This window comes from Coloeus monedula (genome assembly GCF_965178545.1).
Source record: "Coloeus monedula genome assembly, chromosome: 13".
In the NCBI taxonomy this organism is placed as follows: Eukaryota; Metazoa; Chordata; class Aves; order Passeriformes; family Corvidae; genus Coloeus; species Coloeus monedula.
This window is the reverse complement of record NC_138793.1, coordinates 19,244,372-19,270,056: the sequence shown is the minus strand read 5'-3', so window position 1 is coordinate 19,270,056 and position 25,685 is coordinate 19,244,372. Positions and strand designations below refer to the sequence as shown.

The window sequence follows — 25,685 nt, the reverse complement described above, 5'->3', positions numbered from 1 at the left end:
ATTCCCTCAGGATTTTGAGGGACAAATTCCCTCAGGATTTGATCTTTCCATCATATTTCCCAGTCTCTCCCTATGGAAGTCAACTGAGCTGAGTCACAACTCGCCCCCAGTCAAACCACAGTGTGCAAATACCAAATCCTTCATTTATAATATTTATTTTCTGATTAAGTTATGCAATAAAAGATCATCAAAGAAATAAAACCCGCAGCAGGTAAATATATATCTATATGGGTTTATGATATGCACATATTGAAATACATTTTTAACTGTAAGGCCCCAAAGTCTTGATTTTTAAGTCATTTTTGGCTTCAGAGGACAGAAATTATTGTGCTTTTTGGAGGTGCAAGAGGAGCCACAGCCTGGGTGGAATAATATGGACCTCTCCTGTGGTAACCTATAAATTGATTTAATTTTGGCTTCACTGCAACAACCAAAATTGGGTTTTTTCTTTATTTTCTGGAAATTTCTGTAGGTTTTTTTTCTTCTTAGGAAGGAAGAAGAGAGAGGATTCAGCCACATCTAAAAACAATACATCCTTTATGAGTCTTGTTTTTCTCTTCATCTCCAAGCAGACAAAGGGAATATTTATCCATCTTTATAAACATTCCCCACTACAAACAAACACAACCATGAGGAGCACACACAGCTTGGGGAGAGGAGCTGTCAGCAGTGATAAATCCCTGGAAACCATCGAGCTTCACATTTCCAGTTTGGAGTCTTGGAGAATCCCTGGCAGGAGGAGCCACAGCTGAACTCCTGCTCAGAAATTTTCCACGAGTTCCCAAAGGCCAAGTTGGACACGAACCCAACAGCCCGTGCAGTGCCACGTTATCCATGGCATTCCCAAAGAGCCTTCAAGGATAGGTGGCTTCAACTCTCAGTTAAAATCACTTTTTAAGGCAAAACCTTTGGCATTTTCTAATCTGTCCCTACTCCGCTTCCTATTTATCAGTTGAGCATTTTCATTTTCACAGAATCATGGAATGGTTAAGGGTGGAAAAGACCTTTAAGATCATCAAGTCCAACTCCACCACCAAGGTCACCACCGACCACATCCCCTAGTGCCACATCCATGGGATTTTTGGACACGTCCAGGGATGGAGACTCCACCCCTGCCCTGGGCAGCCCATTCCAATGCTGGACAACCCTTTCCAAGAAGGAATTTTTCTTGATATCCAACCCAAGCTTCCCCTGGTGCAACTTTAAGGACATTTGCTCTCATCCTGTCGCTTGTTCCCTGGGAGAAGGGACAGATTCCACAGCAGGAGGGATTCATGCTTAGGAATTCTGGAATTTAAAATCATTTTCCTGGCACCCAGAGCTCCACCCTCACACCTCTCCTCACAACCAGGGATGTATCTCTTTGGTGTAGTCCCAGCAAGGGAAGGTTAATGGATGGATTAACCATCCTCGAACCCAAAAAAGCAGGAAAAACATTCCAGGACAATGGAAAAAAACCTGTGAGCTGCAAACCATCGCCTGCCTCTGCCTCAGCCCCCAGCTGTGTGGACAGCTCTGAGGATTTGGCTGTACATCCCATTTTTAATGTGACACCTCAGCACAGGCCTAAACCCACACAAAAATCCCAGAGTCAGGGAACTAATTAGAAATTCCAATATGGAAAACGGTGATAACAGCTTGAACAATCTGAAGAGAAATGAAAAGGAAGGAAGAAGGCACTTTTCAATTAATCCTCCTCCCAGACCCCTCATTTCCTATGGCCTTCCCTGCACAGACTCCAACCCTTTCCAAAGGAACATCCAGTGAAATTTTCATGGCAGCCATGTGGGTGTCTCTGGTTGGGAAAAAACATGAGAAAAACACACCTTAGGTATGGAAATGTTGGCTCCAAGAGCAGAGCAAACCATGGCAATCAACACATCCTTTCCAAACAAAAGGCAATGGATTCAAGCAAAGAGCCAGGGAAAATCAGGAAAACCAACTTCTGCCTAGATTTAACAGTCAATTAAATATAGAAAAATCTTAATTAATATCTCTGGGGGTGAAGGATAAAGAAAATCCATTGTATTTTCCCACCAGGCTCCCCAGACATGATTTTCCCTGCAGGCTGATCCCCCTTGAACACCAAATTCCAAGCCCAAAGCCTTGGAGGGTCTGTGGGCTCAGCCTCCTGCTCTGCTGTCACTTCCAGAGTTAATTTTTCCACGTGATAAAACGAGCAGAGAGGGAATCTGTTGTCACTTTTAACCACACTCCAATCAAAGCCATGTGCTCCAGGAACTGTTAATCCCAACAAGCAGGAAAAGCCTCAAAGCTTTGACATTTCCAACAAGTGCAGAGGAGTGAATTTGAACAACAATCCTGCTGTGATGCAAATAATTCAGAATTATTTATGCTGTGGGCAATAATTCATTAAAAAATTAAAAATCCCAAATAAATGAGGTTGGAAGTGGCCTCTGGAGATTATTTTATCCTAATCCAATGTCCTTCCTCAAACCATGGGCAACCAGAAGTGATGCTTTTGGGCTGCATCCAGGTGGATTTTGATGTCTCCAGGGATGGTGACAACATGTTACTGGGTTCAGTCATCCTCAAAATTCCTCACAGCCAGGGAAACCAAAGTCAGGGCACCGCTGAGTGATTTCAGGCTGCCATATTTATATCTTTTTTAATTAGGTAAATTAATTGCTTCTAAAACCAGCTCTGAAATCCCAGTCCTCCCATCAATAGGGAAGGGTTTCCAACACTGCAGTGACCAGGATTTGGGAATATTTCAGGAAGTGTTCCAGGTTGGATGGGGCTTGGAGGACACTGGGATGGTGGAAGGCATCCCTGGAATGGGATGAGCTTTAAGGTCCTTCCCACCCAAACCAATCTGGGATTCCATGATTCTTGGAATAGGAGCCTGAGGAGAGCCAAAGTAAGAGCAGCTGGGAACAGCTCAGAGAATGTTATGGAAGAAACTCCAGTGCTGTATCCCCACATCCTTCCCAGGGAAACCTGATCCAGGTTTTCTGCTGCAGACAGCAGCGACCACGGCCCAGGAGCACCTGGAATCTGAACTGGGAGCTGGGACAGTGGCAAAGGCAGCTTCTCAAGCAGCTGAATTTCCAGGCTCACCTTAAATGGCCCCCTGAACCTGCCCTAAAAGCCAGCTGGTGTCACCCTGCCCAACGCCCCGTGGGACAGCCCTGCTGCCACAGCTCGGCCACGCAGAGCTGCTTCCCTGCAGAGCTGTGCAGTGCCACGGAGAGCTGGCAGCAGGAATTCTGCTCCTCTGCTGCACAGGATAATCAGCAACAGATGCCTGGGGATGCTGATGCTGTAATTCCACCGAGGGCTTCCAGGGATGTCCAACCACAGAGGCAGAGTCTGAGTGGTTTGTGAAGTTACCTGAGCACAGAGGTGGAATTACAGCCCTGGCAGGCCGCAGTTAAAACTGTGGGAATCCACATTTTCCTTCTCTTTCTTTTCCCTAAATACTCATGCAGCCTCCCAGCCTGCTCTCCTGTTTCTCCTCATCACCCCTCCTCTCTCTCCAGGTGAAATCCCTCTCCTGGTGGGTTTGGGGATGAAAAGGAGCTTCTCAGAGCGCCCCTGACTCTGCAGAGTGCTCAGATTTTATAAAGTCTGTTTTTCACAGCACTGAATTCCTCCCCCACCTTTCCAGCCGCCCAAAAAACGGTGCCAAAGCCACTCTGAGTAAGAGCAATATTTTAAAGAGAATTAACAAAGGCCTCTGGATCCACGGGAACAGTTCCCAGGACATTACCAAAGGCAGCTTTTAATATTCCTGCCTGGACTCTGCTCCTGCTGCACAGCCCAGACAGCCCTGCCAGGGACAGGCCAAGGTGCCTCGGCTGAGCTGGGACAAAGCCACCTCCACAGGGACAGGCAGCCACCTCCCTGCTACCATGGGATGGGTGGGATGAGCAGGTACCATAAAAACTCCTGGGAAATCCTGGGATTGATGGAGCAGGGGCAGCCAGCTCCACTCTGGTTAAATGAGGCAGCCTGGACACCCCCCAAAATTCCAAGGTGGCTCCTGCAGAATCCCCTGAGTGTCTGTCCCTCCATGCTTCCCACAGCACTGCTGAAATCCCAAAGGTTTGGGATGGTTTGGGGTGGCAAGGAATTAAAGCTCATCCCATGCCATGGGCAGGGACACCTTGCACAGCTCAGGTTCCTCAGGAGGGAATTCAGGTGTCTCTGTGCCCAGGGAACATTTTACTCACAAATCAGTTTAGTGGAACTGAGGGGGAAAATGGGGAAAATCTGAAGCTCTGTAGTTTCCTCTAAATTACAAATGAGCCCAGAGTCCTGAAACCCTGAAATTTGCAGGCTCTGACAGAGCCAAGTGGATTGCTTGTGGCATCATTTTTTAAAATAAAATTGATTTTTTTTTCAATGCTTTAATTTTTTTTATAGGAACAATTTGAAATAAAGGAGAGAACACACAGGAGGAAAACACTGGAACCCAAAATCTGATCCAAAAGTGGAACTGAGGGGAAAAATCTCAGCTTAGCCACAAGAAACCCACCCAAACTTATGATCCTACAGCCTGCAAGAGACAGGAACCCACTGACTCTGGGTTTTACATCTCTACACAGGTGTCTCCCAACCTCCAAAACAGATTAAAGCTGAATAATTTGAATAATAAATCTCAACACCACTTGAGGAGTACAGGCTAATGAGCACAGGCTGTAACATCCACTTACTGCTGCCTTTTTATCCTGAAATACTGATTGCTAAAAGACCGAAAGTAAAAAGCCCATCAACATAGAGGGCTTATGGTTATCATTACATTGATTAGTTGTTTTAATTCGAGAATTTTGGATGCGATTCCCTGTTCCAGCACATAAAATTTTCCATTGAAAGCAGATTTTGTCATTCTTTGCATGAGCTACAGTGGTTAGTGTTAACATGCAACCAAAAATTTTATGCAGGCAAATAAACTGACTTCCTTTTCTTTGGGCTGCCTTCCAAAGCCCTGGTTTTAATATATAATGTACAAATGTCCCAGAACACTGCTTTATATTAAAAGCATGAGCCAGAAATGTCCTCAGAGAACACTCCTGAGGTCAGGGTTTTTCAGTTGTTGTTATTATTCAGGCCTCCATACCTAGATGGAAATATGGAATCACCTACAGCACATTTCACGTCTGCAGAGGAAAACACTTCAGGAACAGCATTTAGCACGTCCCAGTGAATGGTGTGAACACACTGGGAAGGATTTAGTCACTTGATTCCTCTTAGGAACAACAATTTCAGGGATATTTGGAATTTTTACTCAAAGAACTGAGTGTGGTAAAAATACAAACAAAGCTGCAGGAGCTGGATCCATGGGGGTGAACAGAAAGTAGGGTTAGGGGGGATACTGGGATGGAATTCTTGGCTGGGAGGGTGCTGAGGCCCTGGCACAGGGTGCTCAGAGCAGCTGTGGCTGCCCCTGGATCCCTGGCAGTGCCCAAGGCCAGGCTGGAATAACCTGGGATAGTGGGAGGTGTCCCTGCCCACTGGATGAGCTTTGAGGCCCCTTCCCACCCAAACCATTCCAGGATTCCCCATTCTCAGCACCTCAGCAAAGGCAGGCATCCAAATTAGCATTCAGGCCCCTTGGAAACCAACTGGGATTCATTGTTTGGGGGGAAAGGTTTGGTTTTTACCTGAGCCACTGTAGGAGGAGGATGAAGGTGTTCTCCTGGAGAAGCTTTTCACAGCCAGGCTCTGCCCTCGCTGCTTCCTCCTCCAGGCTGTCCTGCACTTGGAGTCGATGCTCTGCTTGATGCGGTACCAGTCCGACTCTGTGATGCCAAATTTGTAAAACAGGTGGCCTGGAATTATGGAAAAAAGGGATAAAAGTCAGCACAGACCTGGATTTTCCAGAAAACATGGACAGGATACAGCCAGTCCCACACACGAGGTCACCAGCAGCTCTGAGCAGGCTCTGTGCCTGTGCAAAGACCCCCCCAAAGCTGTGAAGTGATGTGAATTCAACAAAATTTACTCCCAAAACTCAGTAATCGTTCATCTGCACAATTCTGGATGTAAAAAATGCCAGCAGTCCATGGAATTCTATCACCTGCACTGGGATCCACGGAAGCTCTGCTGTTCCAGCCAAACTGTGCCAAGGCAACAGGAGGATCCAGCACTCCAGAGCCAAAGCTGGATGAAGGATTATTTCTCACTGATAGTGCCCCACAATAAGTCTGATTGTAGGAGTACTAAACTGCTTCCTACTGAAGTAGGAAACTGCATAAAACGCCCTATAAAGGGAAAAAACATCAACTCTTTTAAAGCTCAGTTCAAAATTGACCCGAATCCAGTAAAAACACAACACAAAATGAGGATCCTCTGCAAAGTCACTCCCAGGACTGAGGCACTTTAAGAGCCACAGGATGCCCTTTGCAGCCCTCGGTGCTAAGTTGCCAAAATGTTCCATAAACACGGCGAGGACTGGCTTTAAAACTGGGAATTTAACTGGGAATGTTGTGCACTGTCAGCTGCTCTGAGGGCCTTGAATTATTCCACACTTTCACCATTTCATTGTGAACTTCTGAGGGGTTTGGATTTTCCTAAGACACCAACACTTGAGAGCAAACACCTCCTAATCCTCATGGCTGCAGAATTTAAAGAAAAACCCTGAAAAATCCATGATTTGCCCATCTGAAAAAGAAGGAGAGGGATTTTTTATATGGACAGGACAAGGGGGAATGGTTTTAAACTGACAAGGGATGGGTTAGGTGGGATATTGGGAAGGAATTGCTCCCTTTGAGGGTGGGGAGGCCCTGGCACAGATTTCCAGAGAAGCTGTGGCTGCCCCTGGCAATGTCCAAGGCCAGGTTGGAGCACCCTGGAATGATGGAAGGTGTCCCTGCCCATGGCAGGGGTGGAATTAAATGAACTTTAAGGTCCTTCCCACCCAAACCATCTTAGGATTCTCTGATTCTGTGAGGTTTAACCCCCCTAAATCCAAACAGAACTCTCTGAACATTTAACAGTCCCTAAACCTTCAGTACTTCTGAATTCAGATGTGCAGCACTGAATGTGCCAAGGCTGCCTTGGATGCTTTTACTCTACAGGACAAAGCTTAAAGAATCTCTAAAATTCTCATTTTCCTTTCTCTACCCTGCAAAGTAAAAGAATCTTTTCCACTTTTCCACCTACTGGGCTTTCCATCTCGCTCTCAGATGGGCTCCTAATCCTGTGAAGGACTTGCTTAAGCTGTTGTATACAGAATCTAAAGAACAGGATATGGGCTGCTCCTGCAAGACAAATGGTTTCAAGCCTGGAGCCACAAAATTCCAGGTTTGCACAACCTAAAAGCTCTGTAGTTTCCTCTAAATCACAAATGAGCCCAGAGTCCTGAAAGTCTGAAATTTGCAGGCTTTAACAGAGCCAAGTGGAGAACTGGATCTCTTGTGGCATCCTTTTTTAAAATAAAATTAATTTTTTCAATGCTTTCAGAGCAATTTGAAATAAAGGAGAGAGCACATAGGAGGAAGACACTGGAACCCAAAAATCTAATCCAAAAGTGCTTTAAAAACCTCAAGACTTCTCACTTTTAAGCGACAGCAAGAACTCAGAGAACTTTACGACCCTGTGTGGTGTCTCCAAAATGGGGAAGGAGGGAAATGGGCTGAAATTCCCATGTGCTGCCGTGCAGGAGTTTCCTTTCCACTGTGCCAGCATTTCACCCCTGAGCCCACCCTGCTCAGCCTCAGCCTCTCCCAGGGAGCGTTCCCAGAGGAGGAAATGCCCAGCAGTGTTTGCAGAGCTGTGTTTGAGCTCCTGCCCCACCCTCAGGAGCTACACAGGCACCTGGGAGTCCCTCAGAAAACACCAGCACGGGCTCTGAGGGGGCCTTTGGAGAAAAAAGCCCGAATTTCACTCCTAACTGCATTTTCATGGCTTTCATGGTGTGTGCTGCCCTGGTCAGGGGCTGGACTGCAGGCAGGGAAAATCCCAGGGAAAAGCTGCCTAGCTGGGAATTTTAACTATTCCAGTGTAATCCATGGGATATTCCAGGATGCTGCTTGGTTCAATCCATGGGATATTCCAGGATGCCACTTGGTTCAATCCATGGGATATTCCAGGATGCCACTTGGTTCAATCCATGGGATATTCCAGGATGCTGCTTGATTCAATCCATGGGATATTCCAGGATGCCACTTGATTCAAAGAGGAATCAAAGTGATATCGATTATTCAGGACAGGAGGCTCAGGTGCAGTGTGAGGAACAGGCCGAGCACCAGAGTGGGACACAGAACATCCCCTAAAGTGCTTTATTGAGGGAAGGCAGGAAAAAACCTTCTGCAAACTGCCTGAGGGCAGGGTTAGATGGGATTTTGGGAAGGAATCCTTCCCTGGGAGGGTGGGCAGGCCCTGGCACAGGGTGCCCAGAGCAGCTGTGGCTGCCCCTGGATCCCTGGCAGTGCCCAAGGCTGGGTTGGAATAACCTGGGGTAGTGGAAGGTGTCCCTGCCTGTGGCAGAGACTGGGATTGGATAAATTTTCAATCCCTGCATCCCAAACCATTCCACGATTCTCCCTCCTGATCCAACTGATCATTTAATCAGTGTGATAAGGAATGGCCAGAAAATGCTGGCAGAGACACCTCCATGGAGAGAACACAGCTCCAGAGGAAACCATGGAAAACAGACAACAACCTAACCAGGGCAGGGGCAGACAGGAAGATTTTGGCTGCAGAGCCCTAAAACATCAGGCACAGATTTACCAAACCAGGCATCCTCATTTCTTTCCCTTAATTCATGAAATTCCCAGTTGCTGTCAGAGGTGTCAAACTGGTTTTTACCACAACTGCAGACCCAGCCACGTGCAAATCAGGCCTGAAAAATTAACCCTAAAGCACAAAGATAATTGATAGAAAAGTGAAATTAACTTCAGGTGTAAAATCACTGCAGCTGCTATCACAAGCTAAAATGTTGTTTCACAACCAGCTCCTCATCAAGACATTTCCTACCAGGAAAAATCTCAGCCTAACGGCAGTGGAGGAATTTTCAAGCAGATAAAAAGTTCCCAGTGCCATTAAAAAGATGATTTACCTGCAGCAGAGAGAGAAATCCCCCAAACATGTGCACACAATAGCAGAGAAGTGGAGCGTGCTGACTCTGTTCCCTATCCACACACGATTCCAGGCAGGAGAGCTCCCAGCTGCCTCATTCCCAGCATGTCAGACACCAAACACGCTCAGAAAAGCAGGATATTGGAAATGAGACCTTTCACTTAGGGAAGGCCATAGGAGAAAAGACAGGAATGCTTCAGGGAGAAGGGATTTGACTTTTTTTGGACCATTTACTCTCCAAAGCAGCATCAAATATGGACATTTTACAGAGCAGAGCGTCCACGAGCCCCAGAACAACACATAAAAAAATCCAGTCAGGAATAGAAATCAGCACTTGGACAAAAAGACAGTATTTTGGAAGATAAAAGAAGAATAAAAGTACAAGATTAAGATGATTTAAGACTGGCTGAGTGTGTTTTTAGGGATCTTTTCATCGATGGTGTCTCTAAAAAAAAAAAAAAAAAGCGTCCTTGTTTTTAAACACTAAAGGCCCCAAATTTGCTTTTTTGGGGGAAGAGCCTCATTTCCTAAACAAAGCTTTCCATGAAAAACACACCAGAGACTTAAAAATAATTCAGTGATTTAATAAATGGCAGGAGTTTGGGTGATTTCTACAGACCAGAGAGATCCTGGCTGCAGCTCGCGAGACAAAAAGGGCTGCAAAGAGAATTCAGGGAGACGCAGGGGGGAAAAAAGGGGGAAATCAAGGATCAACATTCCAATCTTAGCAAGGAAAAGCTCAGGAAGAAGGAAAAAAATCAGGGAAATTCAAGTCAGCTTTAAAAGCCAACAGGTGCAGCATGCTGAGCAGTGCCTTCCACTGCCTGGATGAGAGAAACGGGGAGAGATTTGGGGGAGTTCAATTAAAATTAAAAAAGCAACACAACCAGTTCTGAAATAAACCTTTCAATGGTTCTTAAAGGAAATAAAAAACCTTGGAAATGCAAAGGAAAAAAAAAGATTTGGTTTGGTGCAAACACAGAGATTGTGTCGGAAATGATTCAACGCTCCCAAATTTTTGGAGGATCTGATGTACAAAATAAGGAGAGAAAGGGTTGGGGTTTTCTAAAAACCAGGATTAATTATAAACTAAGGAAATCCCAGGAAAACAACGTCCCTGAGGAAGTAATCCTCTCTTTCTTAAAGGTCAGAAGTCAGGGAGCAGACAAAACAATCTCCACAAAACATGAAACTGTAAAGAAATCCAATTAAGAACAAATTGAGGAGGAGGAGAAGACATCTGTGAGATCAAAACCAGACATGAAATATCCATCCTGATCCCGCACTCAGAACCAGCTCCCAAAAAACAAACTCCACGTCAGGAGTTCCATGTGCACACTCCGAGTTTGTGCTGCTTCCCAGTCTCCACAAATCCCAGATTTCCTTAGAAAATTAAAAGGTAAATCAGTATTTTCATGGACTTGGCAGAGTTAGGCTGAGGTGGCCCAGAAATTCCTGCTGGTTTGGGTGCATTTGGAAAGATTTGGGAAAGTGCAGCACAGAATCCGACAGCCACGTGTATAAAATAAAGATTTATTTATATTAAATACAGAATCCAAGCAGATTTGGGTCACTGCTCCTTCATTTTCCAATTCCCTCTAACTTTTAAAATCTAAAGAAAAGCAACAGGATGGGAAATTAATCATTTAAATGTGATGGACAGAATCCTTTTAAATTGACAGGAATATGATGGATACTACCAGAAACAAAGGCTTCAGCTCCTGCCTGCTTGGAGAGGAGAAGGGGCTGATTTTTGGGGGTTTTGGCTCCCAAAATTCATTTTTTCTCAGCAGGGTCATACATTTGGAGTCGTTTTGATTAAACCAAGAGCACATGACAGCAAAATCTGCTGCTCTGAACACTGGGGGAGCAGAGGAAAAACTGAAGCACCTCTGGAATTCCTCCTTGAGCCTTCAGGCTTTGATTCTCCAAACCTCATCCAGGGCTTGCCCTGCCCATATTGAAATCATTGGAAAACAGGAATTGTTTACTCGTGTCACAGCTGGGGGGGATGATCTCCACAGCTGGGAGGCACTTCCCCCTTGGAAATTCGGGATGTTTCGGGTTTGGGATGCAGGAGGGGAGGGCTCATGGAAAACTCGGGGACGGCAGAGCCTTGGAGGCTCCTCCAATGTCACACGCCTGGAAATCCACCCTGTCAACAAAAATCCCTTTCCATGACATTGCTCTCACCCACCACGTCCAGAAAGAGACAGAAGGAGCTGTTGGGAACTTGGAGAGAGGGAGGAGGAAAAGCAAATTCAGCTACCAAGTCGTTACTCTGTTCATTAATATTTATTTAGAATATTTGTCTGAGTTTTTCATCTTTAACAAGTCATAGATTCAGAGGAGATGGGAAAGTTTTAATTATTTTAAATGCCTTTGTTCTTCGAATTAGAAGAACCCTACCAGAACTTGCAAAAATAAAAAATTCAAGTTAATTAGGACCTAGAATTTCCAAATTCCACCAAGGAATCTTGTTCCAGAGCTGGAGAGCTCCTACACTCACTCACACCTCAACACCTCTCTGGAAACGCAGCCAGGCTATTTTTACCTATTTTACAACAAGCAGAACCTGTTTTATTCCGATTTATGGAAGGAGCCATCAGCATTCAAATATTGCCATCTAGTGGGGTGTCAAATTCCCAGTCTGGGAGGCTGCGAGTCGAATGGGAAGAAATCCCCCCAGCATGGAATTGAGCTGTGCCAGCTCTTTCCAAAGGCTTGGGAAGGGCAGCAGGGGCTGTGTGAATCCAGCAGGGAGTTTTCCTTGGTGGCACATGCTGGGCGCTTGCCATCCCAATGGGCTCATCCCAGTGGGATCATTCCAGGCTAATCCTGATGGGCTCATCCCAGTGGGATCATCCTGGGCTCATCCCAATGGGCTTATCCCAGTGGGCTCATCCCAGTGGGATCATCCCAATGGGCTCATCCTGATGGGATCATCCCAGTGGGCTCATCCCAGTGGGATCATCCTGATGGACTCATCCTGATGGGCTCACCCCAGTGGGCCCATCCCAACGGGATCATCCTGTGCTCATCCTGATGGGATCATCCCAGTGGGCTCATCCCGATGGGTTCATCAACTCACAGCCAGCTCCAGGCATCTCCTCGATCCCTGTTTTAGCCCTTGGGAAAGGCAGAGCAGGAAGTTCAAAGGCAGGGAAGGAAAAGCTCTGCAGCTTTCTGGAATTGTGTCCCAGAAGTGCCAGCTCTCCCCACAGGCAGCAGTGCCTTTTCCAGAAGGATGGAGGTTAGTTTGGGGCTGATCAGTCCATGCCCAGGCTGAGCTGCTTTTCCTCTCTCCAAATGTCAGGGATCAAATACTTCCTCGGACTCCGAGTGTCTTCCCAAACCACCCCACAAAAACTCAGTTTTTACCATTTATAGGCTTTCAATAGCAAATATTTCTTGTTTGGAGCCCGCTGGAAGTTCAGGGGGAGGTTTTATTTCTGCCTGAGTGACGGTGGGGAAGCAGCAGCCTCCTGTGCACGTGGGGAGAGCAGAGCACACCCTGCACCCTCTGAACCAGCCCTGAAGGGACAGCAGGGCTGGAGTGACTCCACTGCAGACAGTCAAAACACTGGGGAAGTTCCATGTGGGAGGAATCAGCCCAAGGAAAACAGCCTGGGTACAACAGGGACACAAAGAAGCCTCTGTTCCACTTGGAACTCCAGAGCTGGGGTGGATCTTCCGTGCTGATAAAGGGGAGCCTTGCACATCACACCCAAGACATGAGTTCTGAGCAGCCCAGTGCTCCTTGCTGACACCAGGGGTTGTTAATACAGCAATATCTAATCTAATAATGATAATCTAATATCTAATGACCTCTGAAATCCATGCAAACTCCCTGGATTATCGTTACAAAAACCAGCACTTAATTGAGTTACAGCAGCTGCAGCAGAAACTTTCCCAAAGAGCCCATCTTCAAATTACCCAAGTTGCTCTTTTTTTCTTTATACCCTCCTGAAACAACACTTAAAGCCCCTGAAAAAGCTGCTTTTCTATGCCCAGCCTCACAGCACTGTTTTTAGCTGCCTCTCCAGCAGTGAAGACCTGCACACTTCAGCACATACTTGAACTACGTCTGGCCAAAAGGGAAAAAGCACTAAGGGATGGAAGGAGTGTGGAAAGAGATGGTCCAAGTGACCTCATACGTTCATTTTCTATTTTCTGGAGAGCCCAGGACTCACAAGTGCCTGACAGCACATCACACACATCAGTGGGGACTGACAGACTCTACTGCTGCTTTTCCAAGAATGGAAAATTTAATTCCTCCCTTGTATGATGCAAGGACAACAGGAGAAGTGTGAGGAGGGAAGAGAAAACACACCATTTCTTTTGTTTCCTCAAAATTGCTGCCTTTTTTTTTCAGTTTATTAACAGGGACTGGCCAGAAAAATAATTGAAATCAAGAGAAGTGCCCAGGAAAGAAGCAAACTGGAGGCAGCACCGAGTTCCAGCTGAAAGCAAGTGCCAGCATTGAATGCCATGGATGAGAACTGTGGTGCTGAGATAAACTCGGTGGGTTCTCCCATTATCTTCTTGCCTGGCCTCAAAAGAGGTTATCAGTGCCCTGCATGTGGCAGCATTTAATTGATTCACAAAGCAGCAGCTCTGTGGAACTGCAGCCAGACTTGTGCAGCTCTGAGGGAGACAACGTGTGAGAGCAGCAGAACGAGGTCCTTCCCGAGGGCACTGGACCCACAGGAATTAAAGCTCCTCAGAGAGGAGAAAAGCCCAACAGAAATGATTTCTTTCACTTCTTGCTTTTTAAAGACGTGCTGAGCTCTCAGACTTCACTCCTGAGGAGGGGAGAGGTCAACAGCTCTGCAGCCTCTCCTCTGTTCTGCCCCTGACAACAGCCAGCACTCGTGGTCTTCCCAGCAAAGCCCAGCCCCACTTTCCTGAGCCTGCCATGGGGAGCAGAGCCCTGGCAAGGCTCTGAGTCCAGGTTCTGACCAGCACAAAGCTCAGCAGGACCTGCTCCAACTCCCCTCATCTGCCATGGGCACGATGCTGCAGAATTGGGCAAATTCTCCTCTGCTTTTACTCAACCCTTCAACCTCAAATGAAACCTGTCCTGCCCCTGAGCCATCCAGAGGAGGAGAAATGTCCCACAGCATCTGACCTGAGCAACCTGGTCTAGTGCAAAGTGTCCCTGCCCATCCAGGGCGTTGGGAAGGACTGATCTACATCCTTTCCAGAGCAAACAATTCCAGGATTCTGTGATAACACCACAGGAACAGGCTGAAGTCGGTCTTTATTTCCCAAGAACTACAGCCTGTGGTATTTATCACTGGGAGAAGAAAATGTTGGCAAAAAGTATATCCAGGGACCACAGGATTAGCTCATCCATCAGACACAAACCACAGGACTCCTGTTCAGGCTACCATCGCTGGGAAGAGGAGTTATTATCCTGTATCATGAGGAAACAGCAGATGGGTTCAACAGCTCAGGGATGCTCAGGAAATTCCTGCGTTGAGCAGTGCCACTGTCCTGTTCCTCCAGACTACCCATGGCTGATCCCTGTCTGTCAAGGGGAGGGATTGAAACAACAATTACTGATATCCTAATCACAGAAATCCATCAGCTTCTGGTGCTGATGAAATGTTAAAGACACGGGACAAAATGCCAATTTGGATCATTTTCCTTGAGGCTCTCCAGCATCTCCAGACGGAATCCAAGGTCTGGATGCACATCCACAGCTGCTGACGTTCAGGATTGCAGCATGTAGGTGTCACACTTTTAAACCATGGGATGTTATTAAATACTCTAACAGCCAGTGACTTGTGGGACATTCAGAAATGAGACACGAGAAGCCCAAAATTATAAACAGGAAATGAAAGGAAGACAAAGAAAACGCAAAAAAAGGGTGCAAATATTAGGAAGGAAATGAGGAACAAGGAAAAATTGGTGGAGTTAATAAAAATGCAGTAATAAAAAAGGCTTTTGGAGGTGGAAAAGTAAAAGAATAGAAAATACTGATGACATTTTATATTTTCAGTGCAAACTGCAATGTTTGTTTAGAGCACCTGAAGGGAGACAGAGGATGGAGAGAAATGATTTACAAGGGCCTGGAGTGCCAGGACACAGGGAAAGGCTTCCCACTGCCAGAGGGCAGGGATGGATGGGATACTGGGGAGGAATCCTCCCCTGTGAGGGTGGGCAGGGCCTGGCACAGGGTGCCCAAAGCAGCTGTGGCTGCCCCTGGATCCCTGGCAGTGCCCAAGGCCAGGCTGGACATTGGGGCTTGGAGCAGCCTGGGGCAGTGGAAGGTGTCCCTGCCCATGGTAGGAGGTGGGACTGGATCTTCAAGGTCCTTCCAACCCAAACCATTCCAGAATTCCATGACAAACATCCCATAAAACAGCACCAGCCTGGAGTGCCTCACAACACAGATCCTCTGGTGAGAAACAGAGCTCAGTCCATCCATGAGAACAAGCAGGACAATCCTCGAGGAGGACAGAAATGTGACAGATTTGCTGTTTATCCTGTGTTGTTATTAAGCTCAAACTCTTCATTAAGAGCTGGAGCAGCAGTGCTGAGCTCCCCACACGTTTTCCACGACACCGGCGGCGGCTTCAACCGGCCCAACCTGCCTGGCCTCAGGTGTGTGCACCAACATTTCTGTTTCTGTTTCTCTCTCCATACATAAACTCATCTCACTGACATCAATTCCACAGCCAAATGTGTTTCCTATTAAGCAGCCGTGTGTGGGCTGCAGCCCCAGCACTGGTGTGTGGATTTTTGGGAAGCAGAGCCAGTGTTTAATTCCATTTGGCCTCTGCTGAGGACACAACTCCTTTCAGAGTGTATTAACATCTCTTTCAACTCCTGCAGTAGGAACAGTGCTCCCATCCCTCCTGGAAGCAATGTTTTATATAACAGCAACACCAAGCTTTGATGAGGGATTGCTTTCTGTGCTGCGTTTTCGTGTCTTAAAAAGGGAAGTTATTTGGCATTTGAAGCAGAAAATGCACCATTCAGAGTTAAAAATCCAATTTTATCATTAGGTATCCCCAGCTAACACTTTGTTTTGTGGTATTTAAAAGACAGGGGTGTATTCTGGATGAAATTGAAAGGAAAAATGGGAAAATTCACACTATGAAATAGTCTTGGAAGGAGATGGGAAAATTCGCCAACATTTTTCACCAAGGTTTCCTCCCCTCTGTGAGCACGGGAGGGTTTGGGTGGGGGATTTATGTTTTTGAGGGGGTTTTTTTCAGCAATAATCCTGTCCCTAACACAAGAGTTATTTCCATGTGCATAAATAATTCCCTGAGCAACAGATGCTGTCTGGAGCCAAAACAGGAATTTTGGGGTCCAATAACACAAGGTTCCCCTTAATGCATTCATGAATCTGGATCTCCTTCCTCCACCTGAGCACAAATTCTGCATTAAATTTGGAGGTTCTGCTCTTCCATCCTCTTGGAATAATTAACCAGAATTAAAATTAAAATTAAAATTAACCAGAACTGACAAATAAGTGGAAAAATGATTGGTGAGAGTCTGCAAAAAGCCAGGGGCAGAGCAAGAGGCTTCCAGAGAAATGATACACAAAGTTACACACAACAGTATGTATAAAATAGATACAAAAATATATTCTAAATAACTAATGTTCTTTTGCTTTCATTTAATTACTTAGATCGTAATTCATTAATTCATTTAATTACTTAGAATAAGGGCTACTGATAAATATTCTTCTCTGAGCTTCAGAACTGCCCTCTCCCTTTTTTCCAAGGAAAATCATCTTTTCTATTACACTGTTTCTTGTAACTGCAAAATTCTGAATTTGGGAATCTGGTATTTTCCAACTCGCTCGTGGAAATTGCTGTAAAATCTCCAAAGAGCTAAACCTGTATTTTCTGCTAGGCACAGAAAATTACAGCTGAGGATGTTCTTGGATCGGATTTCACCAGCAAACGTCTCCATTTTTAGCAGGGCTGAGGTAATGAGCTATTTAATGACAGAGATTGTGTTTAAGTCATTCTGGTTTTTTGCCCAAAAACTCTCCTCAATACCACTGCCACCCCACAAGCAAATTCCTACCCCAAGTGAAACTTTAGACTTGCAAAGATAAACTTTCCTCTCCTCTTGTGGTAAACCTTTTGCAGAGCATCAAGAATTTTTAATAAGCACACATCTCTTCGTTTTCTATACTTTCTGCATATTATATAAAATACTTTCTCTATTAAACACAGATTTGCTTGGTGGTTTTCTTGCAGAAGAAAGAAAAAAAAGGATGGAATATCTTTCCACTGACAAACTGCAAGAAACTTGAAACGAAAGGAGAAATAAAATCCTTTCTATTTCCTTGGGCTCCTCTGGCTGTGATTGGCACAGGCCAGGCTGATGACATTGGATTCTTCATTTCTGTTTGAATTAAGGCATCAAAGCAGGAGCAAATCCCACTGTTGGGAGCAGCACTGAGGGGTTCCCATGCCAGGGAAACTCGGGTTCGGGTCCATTTGCTGGGACAACACTTCATGGATGAAAAGCAGATGTGTGTGGACTGGGAAAGGGGATATGGGATGGCAGGGCTCTTCCCAGTCAGGGAATGCAGGGATGGAATCATGGCACACGTGAACTCAGCGGGAGTTTTGCCACTGAGCTGAGCATGGGCACCATCCCATCCTCGAGAGCTGAGTCCTCCACATTCCTCACCAGGCTGCTGGAATCCAATTCCACTCGCACTTAATTACTCCCAGTGATGACATATGAGGTTATTAAGTGAAATCATCATTTCTGGAGCACTGTTCTTGCTGTTAAATTTGCTGCTCCATCAACTTTTCGTGTGTTTTCTTCACTGGTTGCCACAGGATTCTCTGTCCTTGCTGGTAGCAAATCTCAAGAAGCATCAACATTTCACTACCCAAACCAGTCATCTCTGGCCAGATCCACACAGGGTCTCTTTTTGCCAGAAATCCCCGGTTTTTTATGGCCTGGCTCCCAAAAGAAAGCAACACAGCAGCCAACATTAGGAAGGAATGAAGTTGTTTCAGATACCTGGATCCCAAACCGTGCTCATGCCATCAAGTCAGACACTGACTGCTGCTCATGATCCCCTGCTCTCACATCTGTGCCATTCCAGACCTTCTCCAGCTGCAGGGATCACTTCCATAATCCGATTTCGTCACGGTCAGAATGCCTCACAGCAATGACATAATCCCCAGCTTGAGCCCTTGGTCACATGGACACATTCCTTCCCCATGCTCACACTGGCAAACATCTCATCTTCCTCCACAACCAGTCACAAACTGACCCATGTGATTTGTGCTCTCACATTTAAGGGATGGGGAAAGAACTACCTGGGAACTGCTTTAACACTGGAGCAAGATCCATTTCTTAGTGTTTCTAAAAGCTCCCAACGAAAATCCCTGTTTTAAAAAATCACAGGAACAGCATCAGTGATGCTGATGAGATCAGCAGACAAAAAGGCTTTGGAGAGCAGCACTAATTTGAATTACCATCTCTCTTAAAAACACATATTTAATGTACTTGTAAAAGAAGCCTGAGGTCCTCTGCTTCAGGTAAATAATGAAGCAAAAATTGCCCTAATGCAGCCACCTGAGTGGGTTAGATTTAGTTTCCAATGTCCCCAAAATAGCCTGAAAACCACTGGAAACAACAGCAGGTCAACAGGATGCTTCCTGCCAACATCAAACACCATTCACACACTCCCTTCCCTGTAACTACCACACAGCCAGTTCCTCAAACACCACCCCAAATATTCCCTTGCTGACACATTCTTTTAAGCCTTACCTGGCATTTCAAATTGCCAATTCCATACAAAACTCACCAGGAGAACAAACTATTCCTGCTGCAGGTCCACTGGTGACCTACATAAAATGTGACTATAAAGAATCTTAGAGCAACAAGAGACCTCCTGGCTTATTAGAATCCAGTTCAAGGATCACTCCTGGCCCTGCACAGACACCCCAACAATCCCAGCCTGTCCCTGGGAGTGCTGTCCAAATGCTCCTGGAGCTCTGGGCCGTGCCCATTCCCTGATTCCAGTGCTCAACCACCACCTGGCAGAAGAACCTTCTCCCAAAATCCTGGTTATCCTAATTTCCTAGAAATAAAGCACAGGGAACAGACTTGGCTGTCCTCAATGTGCTCCCTAGAAGTCGCCACACCAGAACACGATGCACATGTCCAGATTCCTCTTTTCATTTCAAACCAGTGGCTGTGCCTTTGTTCCACATTTGATTCCTTTTAAATGAACAAATATTGTGCCTTTAACACAGGTAATATCAGTTCAGAGCTCCCTAACAGCTTAAATCATCCAAAGACTCGTGCACATGCAGCAGACAGAAATCCATCAGCACCCTGTGCACTCCTGCTGTGAATCCACAGATTTTATGATCCTGACATTGCCAACTTTTTCCATCACAATCTGAGCAAGCCTTTTGAAAAAAGAGACGTAAATGGGAAGTCAGAAACGAAGGTTCAGGACCCTGCTGGTCTGAGCACCTGAACAGCATCGAAATTTGTGTTACGTATTATTTCTACAATATTTACTGCGCTCACAGACGGCGGTTGCAAAGAAGTCAGAACTCAGAATAAAAGGCTGAGGAATTTCTGGTGAATACCCACCAAGTGAAGCAAACCAGCCCATTAGGATTTCTTCCTAAAAATCCTAAACCTCCTTCACAAGCAGAAGCCAGCAGAACATCTCCACACACATCAAACACTCTTCAAACACCATTTCCTGCGTCGCTTTCTGCCTTACCCGCGCCCTCCCAACTCCCACGCTTCACTCACAGCGAATCCCGTAGATCATGAGAGGATCCAGCTGCTTCTTGCCGTGCTTCCCCTGGCCCGAGAGGTTGGAGATGGCCTGGATCTCCCTGTGGAAGAGGTAATCCAGCAGGGTCAGGGCCATCTTCTCGGCCGTGCGGCAGTTGGTGCTGATGTGCAGCATGTCCGCGGGCGTGATGGGGCAGCGCACCCGCATCTCGGGGTTGTTCTCGTCGCCCAGCCACGTCCCGTTGGGGTAATCCTCTGAAACACAGATTGGGACAGCCTGAGCAGAGAGGCAGGCTCAGGAGACAGCCAGCATTCCTGAAGTTTGCATGGATCTCCCCCAGTTTGCTTCCCAGCTGAGCACAGCGGGCTCGTGATGTCGGCTACTGAGAGAAAGAAACCCAAATTCACCCCAACAGTGACCAAAAATTATTGTCATTCATGTTCTGGCCGACACAGGAACTGGTGCAGCCAGTCCAGATGGCCAATTTGCCCTCAGAGATCTCTTATTATTAAGAAACCACTCCAGGCCCAGTGTTCTCATCCCCTAAAAATGAACATTACTGCACCTCTGGGATATTCTCAAAGCACAGCAAATTTGAAGCAGCCAATAGCTTTGAACCTTATTATTCCCCAACCCCAAACCCATGAGATTAAAACAAGGCTAAGCAAGATTACAGAGTTAAGAAATGATAATCAATAGTGAACAGGAACTTGTTTAATCATTTAAAAGGAGTCCATCAAGCAATGAGAATCATTTAGGATGTAGCCAGAGATCCCAATCAGAATTTGGGGTTATTCCTTATATTTACTGGCTGCATTATTTTCTAGATAACACTTTACCAAGGACCAGACCCAGCAGAAAGGTAATTAATCAATCACTAATCATCTTCCTTCTTATTCAAATATAAGATCATCAGCAGCACAGCTATACCCACCTACACACACATTCAATATATTAAGAAGCTTTTTTCTTTCTTTCCAGTTTGTCAGATTGTCAGGGGGAAAAAAGGAATACTAGGGATCTAATGAAATAAATAAATCAAATTCAAAGGAATACCAGGCCCTCACTTCAATTAACCTGTGCAGGCAATGCCAAAAGTAGTGGATTCAAGACTAACCAGAAACTGGAACAGAGCTCAGGACCAGTCCTCACTCAAGTGGAGGATGGAACACAGGGCTGAGGATGAGACTCCCATTCCAGACACAAACCAAACTTCCAGAATTCCTCACACTGCTAATAGGAGCTGGGCAGAAAGCACTCCAGCAGTATTTCAGTGTCCACTGACACGGACCATTTGGATTTGATTTCCATGTTTGCTCAGCTTTGTGGAGTAAAACAAGGTTTTCTGACTCAGGGGTCGCTCAGCCCTTCCATGGAGAGCTTTACAGTCATTTATTGTGAACAACATCCAATTACAGGACTTTTCTTTCATTAGATGACCTTAAAGGAGACCTCTGTGGTATAGACAAAGTCACCAGTTCCTGCTTTCCATAACCCTTGCAGTCCCCAAAGAAGGTGACAGAGTTCAGGCCAAGCAGCATCTCCTTTTCACACCGAGCAGGACCCAGAGCAAGCACCATCTGGATTTCCAAATCCTGCACTGGGGTTTATCACTCTACAAGCCAGAAGTACTCAATAAAATATAACATAAAAGCAGCTCAAAACACTCCAAACTGCTTTTCCACCACGACCTTTGGGTTGAGTCACCCCACATGTCAGGGGCGAGTTTATAGAGATGAATAACGACAGGATGAGGCAAACGTTGGATTGTGCAATCCTGATTTATCACTGCAACAGCATTTTATCAGCTGCAACAGAGCCACACACACAACCAGGCAATGGCTTGGGCTGGAAGGGACCTTAAAACTCATCTCCTCCCACCCCTGCCATGGGCAGGGACATCTTCCACTGTCCCAGGCTGCTCCAAGCCCTGTCCAGCCTGGCCTTGGGCACTGCCAGGGATCCAGGGGCAGCCACAGCTGCTCTGGGCACCCTGTGCCAGGGCCTGCCCACCCTCACAGAGAGGAATTTCTATCTTATATTTAGTAATTGCAAGAAAAAATATTTATTATTGCTGTATGTAGCAATTCATCCCTCAAGCTTTTTTCTGCTGAAATCAGAACTTCCTGTCCTGAATATATTTTTTATACACTTGCAAATTGTTGTTGTTTTTTTTTTTTTTTTTAATTTGATCCTTTTCTTTTTATCCCAAGCCAGGACAGGTCACACTGGCTGCTTTCTGCTCCCAGTACCAGGTGCCATCTGAAAAATAAAGTGGTTTGGATGAATTGTGCCTTGTTTTGCATGCCACTGTGTCTGGCCTTACCACAAGTCTGGTTACCATTATCAGGGAAAACAACAGGCTGTTCCTCAAGATAAATGGACTGGGTTAGAAAACTTTGGGCAGATGTGGCGAAGCAAAAACATCTCTGGATCAATGTGTACGTTTTTCAAAGAAATTCTAGGAAGCCTGAATAAATTATCCTCCAGCCTATCACAGCCTTACTTCCCTAAAGCTCACAGGATTGCTGCTGGATATAGGAATTTTTCTTCCTTATGGAACACCTTTTGCCTGCAGACTTTTTTAACAAACGTTGTTAACCTACATGAACCAAAGATTTTGTTCAATTTGCAAAATCCTCTCTTTTTTTCTGCTGGCACAGAGTCCAGAACATACTGTTTTTACCACATGCAACTGTTCTTTTATTGATCCCAGCCTGGAAAAAAAGACATTATCTTGTTATTCTGACCTATGACCACAATCCCCCCACTAAATTATCTCTTGCATTTTCCTCCTGCTTTCAAAGTTTCAACAGAAAGGGAATTTATTTTATAACCATTTTGCATTAAGCATGACTGAAGTTAACCATGAATCCACTGCCTCACTGCAGTGAGGGCACAAAAGCTGAATTATTCCTTATTTGATATCAAAATCATTCCTGCCAGGCTGCCAACACATCTGGTACTTTGCAGGGAGCAAACACAGGACTGGCACCCAAAAATCTGGTGAAAAGAGGAAATCCAGGGCCAGTTCTGGGTGAGGCACAAATGCCCCGAGCTCTGATGTGGTGTGGAGGAGAGAGAATGGATAAGGAAGGAGAAATCAGGTTGGGGATTGGATGGAAATTCTCTCTGAACAATTAAATACATAAACACTATCAACTAAATAGGGATCACTGGAGGCTCCCAGCACTCAGACACCCTCTAAGGCATTTGGAATGGTTCTTTGGGTGCAGCAGCAGGCTTGACAGGTGGTATCTGGATGGAATCTGGGGGAGGTGGGTTATTTAGTGCATCCACTGTAAGAGCCAGACTCCAACCCCACCAGCACTGCACAGCCACAGCCACCTGCTGCTGTTCCTTAAAGACTTCCCAAAAAATCCATAAATCTGAGCTGGGGAGGAAGAACAGAGTCAAGGAACACATTTCCCTTAAGCTCAGTGAAGCACAACTGCACACACTCAGCTGCAGCTCAGTTCATCACACGCCTTCTCATTTTGCCCTGTTTTTCTGTCCTTAATCACCTGAGGAAGAACTTCATTCTCTGGAGGGTGGCAGAGCCCTGGAGCAGCTGCCCAGGGAAGGTGGGGAGTGTCCCTGTCTGGAGACATCCCAAACCCACCTGGATGGGTCCCTGTGCCACCTGCTCCAGGTGCCCTGCCTGGGCTGGGTGATCTCCAGAGCTCCCTTCCAATCCCAGCCATTCTGTGATCCTGGGAATTTTCCTGAGGACCCTGCTGCCCTTTGAGAGGAGAGGTGCTTCCTTGCCTTTTTTTACACCAAATATTAGATCACAGAAGTGGCTCTTGATCATTTCTACTTCCAGTGCAGAAAGTCCTGGCAGCTTTATCAGATTCCCTCTGTGCCCTCACAGCCTCCTTTCCACGCCACACTAATTTCTAGTTCCTCTTCAATGTTCTTTTTTCAACCTCACAAAATTTGCCTGTATCTCCATTCTACTGAACCCAGTTTGCTTTTCAGTGCTGCTTTTGACCCTTTTTCACTGCATTTAAGTGCATTTATCTTTCAGCACAGCTGATCATCCATCCCCCCCTGCATGGGGACGTGCCGGGGGCTGCCACGCAAACGAGGATTTCTCTGGGAACAGGAGGAGCCAGCCTGGGGTCAGCAGCAAGAAAAGCCCTGTCAAGAGAACAAAAACCAGACAGGGGCTGCTCTGGATGTGCTCTCCCACCCAGGGAAGGGACAGCCACTGAGCTGTTACGTTTTTCCATGGGGATACGCTGCCCTGGTCTGACATGGGAGCCTAAAAGCAAAGGGTGGCTCTGCTCTCTCCCTAGGAGCTGTCAGTCATTCCTTTAAAACTAGGGACAACAAAAGGAAACACCTGCCCACAGAAACACTTGAATTAACACATTCCATCACTCCAAGTTGTGTTTATTTTACTCTCTAGGCTGGGTGCAAAGTTGGCAGTGGCAGCAAAAGGCTGGTAGGTGCAGAGAGGCAGAAAGATGAATTAATCTTTAAAAAATTCAAATAAACCCCCAAAAAATAAATCTTAACCTACAAAAATAAACCTCCATTTCTAGAGAAATTAAGTAATATTTTGGCTGATGTATAGAAGATTCAACATCAGCATCATGTGGGGGGTTGGAACGAGATGAGCTTCAAGGTCCCTTCCAAGCCAAACCATTCCATGATTCTGTGATCTTTTAAATGAGCTCCTGGCAATTAGCAAGAGTTCACGGGGGCTGTAATTAATTGGCAGAGACTCCAGAGCACTGACTTTATTAATTAGAAATCATTAATTCTGTGGAAGGGAGGGACAAGCAGGCTGTAAATTCAGCTCCAGATGCAGCAGTGGCATTGAAAGCTGTGCTAAAAGAAAGGTTAAAGAGCTTTAAAGTGCCGTTCCCCAAAACCTCCTCCCAGCACAAAATGCAGATCAGACACTGGGAATTCTGGAAAAGGAGCAACACACACGGCCTGGACACAGATATGGAGATTTTCACTTGACTGTTCTTCTGTGGGGGGAAAGAAAGGTTTCATTTCCTTGTGAATATCAAAGAAAAATCACAGAATCATGGAATGGTTTGGGTTGGAAAGGACATTGGAGATGATCCAATTCCAATCCCAACACCTTCCACCATCCCAGGTTGCTCCAAGCCCCATCCAACCTGGCCTTGGACACTTCCAGGGATCATGGGGCAGCCACAGCTGCTCTGGAAAATCCATTCCAGGATGGATTCCCTGCCCTATCTCAGTTTAAATCCAGAAGAATCTGGTGCTCCAGGTAAATATTCCATAGCACACAAAGGCTGTGGCTGATGGAGACACAATCCCAGCTCACTCCCAGGACCCTGTGGATCCAGGAGCAGGAGACAGTCTGGAAACAGCCCCTGCACTCACAGGTTCTTCAGGCTCAGCACAACATCACTGAGGTCACTTGTTTGTCAAGAATAAGCCTCAGTTTTGGTTAAATCCAAGGGAGATTCCCTTATTTTATGACTCATGGAAGGATGCAATCAGATTAAAAGTTCAGATAAAAAAAGATCCAAATAAAATTCAGAAAATTAAAAGCCATGGACTCAGAGGGCTTTTTAAAACCTTGGAAAATGTGTTTCATGTCAGAAAATCAGATTTCTAGTTTGGATTTTGCCCTTTTTTTTGTTTAAAGCCTCGTTGTATTATTTGGGTGGAGGTGAGCCAGTGATAACTCCAAATATCACTGTGGCAGACACCTGCAAGAGACTCTTGTTCATCTGCTGGCTCCCAATAATTGAAAAAAAAACCCCATAGCAATTCAATTGTTATAATTTTCTTTGGCTTTACCAAGTCCTGAAGCCTCATCAGTGTCTTCACATCAGCTCCACATCATTTTGTTTTAGGGGACAAAAGGTTCACTCCTGCTCTGCTCCAGTTC

At 45.8% G+C, this 25,685-nt stretch overlaps 1 protein-coding gene across 1 annotated transcript in view; it reads right to left on the bottom strand.

Moving 5' to 3' along the window:
- Positions 1–25,685, bottom strand: part of BANP (BTG3 associated nuclear protein) — a 114,962-nt gene that overhangs the window by 59,012 nt on the left and 30,265 nt on the right. Inside the window, exons 7-8 of the mRNA XM_082289773.1 lie at positions 19,816–20,055; positions 5,628–5,795 (exon numbers count right to left, since the gene is read on the bottom strand). Coding sequence (XP_082145899.1) covers positions 5,628–5,795; positions 19,816–20,055 — 408 coding nt within the window. The remainder of the gene's footprint in view (positions 1–5,627; positions 5,796–19,815; positions 20,056–25,685) is intronic.